Consider the following 9,350-nt stretch of genomic DNA (forward strand, 5'->3'; position numbering starts at 1 on the left):
TACATAATGTTTATGGAATCAAAGTAGACATCTGTCATGCTTCCCTTATTTGATGTTTGCTGCATTACAAACTTCTTAAATTACCTTTATAAAGAAGAAGAAGAAGAAGAAGAAGAACAACAACAACGACAACAAAAAGCCCTAATATACTATATGCTAAATAAAATACTATTCACTTAAAGTAAATACAGAGAGTGAACTGCCTTGGTGGAGGTTTGCATTCTCTGAGTGCTCTTTGTTTATTAAGTCACTTCCTTTTTTTTCCACACCAAGATGAACATTATCATGTTTGTTTTCTTTTTCTTTCCTCAGGTTTTTTTTTTTTTTTCATTTTCCATGTCCTCTTAGTGTTTGTAAGGGATTTATTCACAGTATCAGCACCAAATATGACTTTACTGTCAAGAAACTGATTAACCCAAAATATTTGATAATTTCTTTATTATTCATGTGTGAATCTACTTATTCAACTTCACCCACTTCTAAAGTATACATTGTACCATCTCTGTCTTCATTCCTGTATATGTAATTGTATTCTCAGTATAACATTAAAGTTCACAGGAATGTTATTACAATAAAATGATAATAACATATTACATTTTGACGATAGAGTAGGTAAGCTTTGGTGTGAAAGGTTCAAGGGGATCGTCTTTGTGGTGATGCTGTTCTACTCCAGTCAGGACGTCTTTTCCTCCATTACATGCAAGCTCTTGGAACACCATCAGATGAAGGTAACTGGTTCCGCCAACATGAACCTGCAGTCAAAGCAGGGAAAACCATGCTGTGTGTTCAACACTGAGGAATCTCAGATTTACATTTTAATAACACACATGGATGTCACAAAAAACTCTGTCAATAAGCAGCTTTTCTTCTTCTCCTTCAATGATGTGAAAAACACGTGTAATGATTTTCACAGTAATAATTACCTTGATGACATAGTTTGTTCCTGCCACGCGCTGACTCCTGTACTTCACAGCATGATATTCCACAAAATTCTCATGTGCCTCTAGTTGGTTTTTGACCTTTGTTTAAATAACATACAATTTACAATACAATCAGACTGAAATTCAAAGCAAAGATTTTTGTGCATAGAGGCTCTGAAAAATCAAAGTAACTTGAAACTCACATTATCACAGATCTTCTGAATTTCCTTATGAGCTTTCTGTGTTTCTGACCATCCTCCGCATACGATGCCAGCCATTCTGAAGGTCTGCCGAAATAAACAGAGATGTAAATGTTTGCTTTTAGGTGTCTCTAATGTTCAATACAGGTGGCTGACACACATATTTATACTGGATAACAAACCCAGAAACAGTAAGTAAAGGGTGGGGCTAACTGTGTAACCACTGCCCTCACATCATTGTTACTCAACTAGAAAATATGTATGCCAAATTACACGAGGACTGCACCCAAAATCAGTCCCAACATGTCTGATGTAATGACGGATCCAAATTTTGAATTTCTGGTTCAAATTGTCATCATTTATGGAAGCAGCCAGGACAAAGGTACAACAGTGAGTGTCTGCAGCCATCTTTGAAATATGGTGGAGGCTCTGTCATGGTTTGGGGCTGTATTTCACCCAGTGGTGTTGGAGAACAGCTTCCACTGTCAATGCAGTAAAACCTGGATAGAAAAACACACAGCGAGACACTATCAGTCATGGACCAGACCTCAACATTATTGAATGAACGTGGCATCATCTTCACAGTGAACAGAAGAGAAGGCAGCCAATATTCAAAGATATCCTTCATGAAGCCTGGAGAACTATTCGTGAAGACTACTTAAAGAAATTAAAAGAAATGACACAATGACCTTTGTAGAATTTGGAGTTTCAATAAATTACTGAGACTCGATGATTTTACGCATTATTTTCTGATAGAAATGAGGTAACCTAACGAATACTAGGAAGGTCAAGCAGTTTCTTTCATGAGTTTCATTTTTATATGAGTTTCATTTTCACTGGTCTTTCTTTTCATTTTTGAAAGCCACACTTCCCTTTTAACGAAGCAATCCTACAGTATCATGTTACGGCTCTACCGCTCAGGATCAGACAAAGCTGAACTGACTTTTCCCCCTTCACATGTAAGCATTTTCCACACCAGCAGATGAAGGTTACTGGTTTCTCTGACATGAACCTGCAGTCAAGAATACATAAAAACAATGCTGTGTGTTCAACACTGAGGATCAGGAAATGTTTAATAACTCCAGAAATTCTATTAATAAGCATAATTTTCTTTCTTTTGTTAGAGAGTTTGTCTTTTCCTCTTATTTGTCTCTCACTCTGTTTGGTCCTTGACCTTTGTGTAAATTAAGACTGCTTAATTAAGATAAATAGACTGCTATACCTCCAGCACCATCCTTAAAACCTTCTCCCTCACACAGAGAGAATTATGACCTTGTTTTCTGCCTAGCTGACACCTACAGATTTACATCCCTGATAAGCAGAAGGAGTCTCACTAGCTGTTTAACGTCTCCCATGAACTTACAATGGCCCCACCGTGTGTGTGTGTTGTGAGTACAAGAAAATAATTATTATAATATGATGTGTTAAATTTGTTTAGATCAGATGAATAGGAAAGGATTTGTCTCTGTGTTTCAGTTTGGTTTTGCTGTAGCCTGAGAGTGTGTGTAATTGTTTAGAGAGAAAGGAATTTATGGACACTGGGGGTCTGCCTGCCATAAAAGGAGACAGGAAGCTACAGTTGGGGGTTGCTGATGCTTGTACCTTTAATAAAATTCATAATTGTTATAAACTTAGAAGTAGGTTTGTAGGAGACTCTCCACATGCTTATCTGTAAATGTAAGACAACAAGAGGCCAATGGCCCAGTGGATGCAGAGTGGGAGTCTCAGTGTTTGTAATATGTTAACTGTGTTTTCTATGTTGTGTAGAGGAATTTGGTGTAGCTTGGGTGAGATTACTTTTATGACCTCCAGGAAGTCACGTATACAGACACACACCCACACCCACATACACACAGGTACGCGCACACACTCACTCACGTGCACTCACATAGACACACGGGTACGCGCACACACTCACTCACGTGCACTCACATAGACACACGGGTACGCGCACACACTCACTCACGTGCACTCACATAGACACACGGGTACGCGCACACACTCACTCACGTGCACTCACATAGACACACGGGTACGCGCACACACTCACTCACGTGCTCGTGCATACACACAGACACAGAGTTTGCAGGACACCATGGGGGTTTTATGATAGGGTCGCTTCTACAAAACTGTGTTTCACAGACAAAGGAGTGAAGATTTGCAGAGGGACACCGGCCTTGCACATCTCCCCTTCTAGAAGATGCTTAAATGAAGATGAATAAAGATGAATAAAGGTTTTGTGAAATGACTACTGAGTTCCGGTGCCGTCTCTGGATGTGTGATAGAGCATACGGCCCATTTGTGGTGCACATGCATACAACTGGTGACTATGTGATTCTACAATCACTGAAGTGATATGGTTAAAACATGTGATCAATACAACAGAAAGGAAATCTTCCGCCATAAGTACTTTGTGTGTTCTGACATTTTTGTTTATCTTTGTGTATCTGGGATGTTGTGTTGTTGTGTATTCCCTCGTTATCCTCTGTCTATATATTGTCTTGTGTTTTCCTTTGCTCCTCATCGGGTCCGTCTGCTTATCTCTCCTCTAGGTCTCCAAGTCCCAGGTTTCCTCAAGCTTTCTGTATTGTTTTTCTATGTATCTCTCGTGTTGTGCAGCCAAAAATAAAGCCTTCCTCTTTGTTAAATTTCCACCTCTGTTTGTTTGCATTTGGGTCGGCATTCTCCACACCATCTGCATTAGAAGACATAGTACAAAGATTAACATGCCCAAATAACCTTTTTTCCATCCTCGTTTTTTCAAGTGATCATCTAGATTTATCTTATGAACAAACATGGTAATTGATTTCAGTCATCTGTCCACATTTGTACTTCAGCACAACAGGACTGTGAGTATTACTGCAGAATGCTTGGAAGTGTAACCAGAATCAGTTTACAGACAAGTACTGTCTTGTGTGACATTTGTGGTTATCTTTAGTTATCTGGGACATTACAAACTGACACTGTGGTGAAAGAATCTGGGGTTAACAATTTATGACTTGTTTGAACGGGGGAAAAAAAACTTGTTGAACTAGTGTAGGAGTGTTTAGCTTATTTTAGAGTTTAGAAATGTGTTATCATAGAATGTAGAACTATTGTAGAGATACTGACACTGCCCTCAATATAATAAAGGCCTGATTGTGTCATGAACTTAGGAGTAGAGTATAGGAGACCCTCTCCAGTTGAACTGTGAAAGTAAAACAGAGAGGATTTAATGCTGAGTGGAAATTCCCCAGAGAATGTTTGGGTGGGGGTCTCAACATTTGTAACTGGATAACTGTGGTCTGGAAGGGAGATGGGTTTTATGACCTCTAGGGAGTCACCTACACCCACAGTGTTTTAACTGTCACGCACACACATCCACACGCACACTCACTCATGTACACAGTCACACACGAGCACTCGCATAGACACACGTGGGAGCGCGCACATGTAGGCATTCATGCGCTCGTGCACATAGACACAGACAGTTTGCAGCACACCGTGGGGGTTTTATGATAGGGTCGCCCCTACAAAACTGTGTTTCACAGACAAAGGAGTGAAGATTTGCAGAGGGGCACCGGCCTGGCAAGTCTTCCCTTCTAGAAGATGCATGCTTAAATGAGGATAAATGAAGAAGAGTAAAGATAAATGAAGATGAGTAAAGATGAATAAAGGTTTTGTGAAAATGACTACTGAGTCCGGTGCCATCTCTGGATGCTCGAGGAATAAAAAGAACCGAGGTAAAACTGATTTCGCAACACTAGACATGCATAACATGATCACCTCCCTTCTGAATGCTGCACGTAGCTACGACAAAAAGAAATTCAGGATAAACATTTCCAAGAAAAATGATACTGGGAAGCAAATTCATATTACTGACTTTTATTCATTGTATGATTTAATGATAGCTGTGCTTTTATCTTCTTCTGCACTCCATTAATTTATTGGTTTATTTGTTTTCATCATGCACTGTTATTTGCACTTTTAAATGACTTTTGATTAGATTTAAAAAGTAATTATGTACACTACTGAACAAAAGTCTTGAGCTCTGTGCGTGTGTGTTTTATTATGTGGTTCAGGTTGGAAGTTTTTCAAGCATAACAAAGGCAGCGCATACAACAGACAACCTGGCCAAGACTCTATTTTAAATTGAATCTTTAGACACAACTTTATTACTAATTGCCTGACATAAAACAAAACATTGTTTTATACCCATTTCTTTGGTTTAGTATATAAAAGTACCATGGATAACACATTTTCAACAAGCAAAAATAAAGATCTTATTATTAAATTGTTTGCATAAATAAAGATCTGCCATCTAAAAACCTGGTATACAGCAGCATTGTGTGCAGCATGTCCTTAACCCTTTAAGATCTACCATAGAACCAAGTCCGCCAGAGCTTACTTTATATTTTTACATGCTGTAGTGCCATTTTTGGGAGCATTTCAAGTTGATATACATCAATACAACTGTTATAGCCCATATTTTAATAATATGTATGCATTAAGTCCATAGTAACTACATTAATTGCAAAAAAGTGCAATAAACTACAAAAAAATTGAAAATCGGTTTTGTTTTTTTTACATATATTACTATATTACTTGGAGAAATTTAAGAGGCTTATCCCTCAAAACTTTAAATACAAAAAAGTTGCAAAAAATAGTTTACAACAACAGGAAATTTATTTTGAGTGTCTTCATAGTTTTATTTTTGAGATACACCAATTTTTATATACTGCAGGAAAAACGAAAAACAATCCTATGATGCAAATTTGCAAAGAAAACAGCATGTGCATCCAAATAAACTATTTCCAGCAGTGCAATTCGAGTTCTAAGCATCCCAGCAACTATTCAGAAAAGCATAAAGTCAAACATGACTTATAAAAACACCAGTATAGGCTCTTAAGGCCTACAAGTAAAAAAACTACATTTTCCGCGAAAATGACGTCACTTCCGGTTTTGGGCAGAAAATGGTGGACATGCGATCGTTCGGGCTGACGTCTGTTTCAATGTGGGAAGTGTCACTAACAGCTGATCAGATCGGCAAAGCGTGTTTCTGGAATATTATGTTTTTGTTCCTGCAAGGGCTTTTTATGCAATTTTTGCAAAGCTTTATGTGGAAGGAAACCGTGACTTAGGACAAGCTGATGGCATAAGATGTAAGTACAACTCCTCCGGTTTCATATGCAAAAAAAATTATTGCGCTAGCTTATGCGGTTGCAGTGCTACCGGGATTTAAAAATAGTTACGCAAAAAAGAGCGTGCCCGCTCCGACCGGCTTCAAAGGGTTAAATTATTCAGCTACTAACCGCTTTCTGTTTTCAGAGAACAGTTAGATGTAGAGAAGAGAAACTTCAGCTCTTTTCGAGAACATGCAGATGTAGAAAAGGGAAAAACCCGTTGCTCTGAGTGACGTTGTTATTTTTGTACACACACACACACACACACACACAGAAAAGTATAAATAAAGAACGCAGACAGTGATGAGACGCAGGTCGCAGATTGTGCATTCATGACTGCCCACGCGTGTAAAGACAACTGCAGTGTTTGTGTTTTCTAACTCAGGTGTCTTAGCTGAAGAACTACGGGGTGATTTAAAGAAATCCCCTGACATTTAAATTGGTCCTTCGAGCTTAGCGATGGAAACAACAGACACGTTCCCTTTCAGTCGATTCACTCGGTACAACACATAAGTATGGGATATCACGCCCTCGCGTGTCCTGGCTGAAGAAACCTTTAATCACGCCTTTAAGGCAGATGACGTGTGATGACACGCGCACGGCCCCGCCTGCACATATAGCCGCTGTCATCACAGTCATCCCTCAGTTCTTACGCTCTTCACCTCGCTGAGAACACCTCTGCTGAGTTGGGCTAGCTAGCTGCTGCTAGTTAGCTCCGTTGTCTGCCGACTTGAACTTAGCTTAACTGCCCCTGTTGGTGTTAGCTTCCACCGCGCAGTTGGTGTGTAGGCTGCCCGCGGAGCGCTAATTTCAAGTTTTCCCGTGCAGTGTTTTGCTTTGTGTTTTGGAATGGACTCCAAACCGAAGCGAGCAAAGCAGAAATCTTCTGTTCGCCCCTGTCCTCAGGGATGCGGTTTCTCTTTGCACGACAGCGACCAGCACGATGCCTGCCCTGTCTGCCTGGGGATCGTCCATGCTAGGAGAGCGTTGACGGAGCCCGAAGCCTGTGCGTTTTGTCGCCAGCTCCGGCGCTCGACCCTGGAAAGACGGGTGACGTTTGTGGAAAAAGTGCTGGGACGCTCGGCTGTCGCACGGCATGACCCTCTCCTTTCCGAGTCTGGAGGATTTTCCGGTCGATGTCCCTGCAATTAGCTGGGCTGACCACATGGAATATGTTGACGGGTTAGCCGATGACGAGCCGGAACCATGCAGGAGCGCTGACGGGCTTCAGCCTGGGTTGAAGCCCGCCAGCGCTCCCCAGGACGATGATGACGTGCTGGACATCGGCCTGGACATCCATGGTTTGTCGGAGGATGAGCAGGAGAGCTCATTGTCGGCCCAATGTACCGCCGCTGCTGCGCCGGTCGGCCACGATGACACCTCTCTTTTCTCCCTGTTTCGCCGTGTTGCTGAGAAGCTGCAGGTGGACTGGCTCTCTCCTCCGCCAGCTCAGAAGCCGTCGCGGTTCGCGGGGTTTTTCCTCCCACCGGAGCCCGCAACGGCCAAAAACTGCCTTCCCATGTTCCCAGACTTTCTCTGCGAGCTAACAGCATCATGGGACAAACCTCTGTCTACCCGCGTCACGGTGCCCGGCTATGGACAGTACATGGAATTGGACGGCGCCGAGGGGGCTGGCTTAGCTAACCCACCCCCTATGGAGCCGTCTCTGGCTGCTTATCTGGCCCCGTCCCATAACCATGGTGTCGGCGGCCCCTCAACTCTGCCGTCCAAGCACTGCGGATTCTCTGCTTCGCATCTGGAGAAGATTTATAGAGCTCAGGCCGGCACTGCTCGTGCCATGAGCTCTGTCACCATGCTCCAGACGTACCAGGCAATGTGCCTGGCGGAGCTCGGATCGCTGGTTCCTGATGACAGCCCGCTGGCACCTCTTCTTAACGAGGTCAGAGTCGCCACAGATTACATCCTCCGTGCGTCTCGCTGTGCAGCGCTCTCCCTGGGCAGAGGGATGGCTTCGACAGTAGTGGCGCAGAGGCACCTGTGGCTGACCCTCTCTGATGTCCCGGATAGGGACAGAGCTGTATATCTGGACGCACCAGTGTCTGCGGCTGGGTTATTCGGACATTCACTTGAAGCCATTCAGGCTAGATTCGATCTGAGGAAGAAGCAGACGGAAGCTCTGCGCGACATCATCCCCAGACGTCAGCCCAAGCCCAAGCCCGCAGCTAGCTCTCACAGGCCCGCCGCTCCTCTGCCGACTGGCAAGAGACCGGCGCCCACTGCTGAAGTGGGTGTGCCGCCAGCGAGAGCACATCCTCCGGCCCGAGCTCCACGCCAGTCGGCCTGGAGCAAAGGCCCACCCTCGGGCCCCCAACGGGACCCGACACCCAGGAGGAAGAAGCCTCAGCCCTCCTAACTGTGGTTTCGAGTGGAGAGGGGGTCCAGCAGCAGGGAGACGCTGTTTTTACCCCTCTGTTGCCGCACAAGAGGTGCCGCTTAAGTTCTGTTCAGGTTGTCAGCCCCAGAAGGCGCTGCACTTTCCTAACACTGTCTCCCAAGCACAAAACCCCTGCACACAAAATGCCTCAGGTAACTCCCTGTTCAGGTGTGTTAAATGTTCAGGTGACCACATCGAGTGTTCCCGCTGTTTTTCATTGTTGTGCCCCAGAAAAGGTGCCTCCAACAAAATGTATAAATGTACATGTTTCCATGTTACAATCAATAAAGAGTGTTGTTTATTCTCAAACAATCACAAATGCTCAGCCTGCAGGCAGAATGAGCCAGGTCAGGCAGGTGATGCAGTCCCCTGCAGACACACTGGGGGGCGACAACGCCCCGCCGACAGTGCTGCAGGTCAGCCGGCTGGCTGCTCACTTCCCTCAGTGGCGCGCTTGCGCCCCCTCTCCGTGGGTGCTGCGAACCGTTGCCATGGGTTACCGGTTGCAGTTCCGGGTCAAGCCGCCCCGTTTCCAAAGAGTCGTAAACACGACTGTCAACACCGAGGCGGCCATGATACTCAGAGAGGAAATAAAGGCGCTATTGCAGAAAAGGGCAATACGAGTGGTCCCCGCTTCGGAGACAGACAAAGGTTGGTACAGCCGTTATTTTGT

The 9,350-nt window shown here is 43.9% G+C and overlaps 1 protein-coding gene across 1 annotated transcript; it reads right to left on the reverse strand.

The window, feature by feature from the left end:
- Nucleotides 1-421: 421 nt before the first annotated feature.
- LOC146380030 (cystatin-A-like) lies at nucleotides 422-1,264 on the reverse strand. The gene is made up of 3 exons (XM_084938975.1): nucleotides 1,124-1,264; nucleotides 924-1,019; nucleotides 422-752 (listed from the first exon to the last, which is right to left on the reverse strand). The coding sequence occupies exons 1-3, from the start codon at nucleotides 1,196-1,198 to the stop codon at nucleotides 591-593; spliced, it is 333 nt and encodes a 110-aa protein (XP_084795101.1). The 5' UTR covers nucleotides 1,199-1,264; the 3' UTR covers nucleotides 422-590.
- Between the last annotated feature and the right edge of the window lie 8,086 nt (nucleotides 1,265-9,350).

This window comes from Perissodus microlepis, chromosome 9 (assembly GCF_051167445.1).
Source record: "Perissodus microlepis isolate ML-2025 ecotype Zambia chromosome 9, ASM5116744v1, whole genome shotgun sequence".
In the NCBI taxonomy this organism is placed as follows: Eukaryota; Metazoa; Chordata; class Actinopteri; order Cichliformes; family Cichlidae; genus Perissodus; species Perissodus microlepis.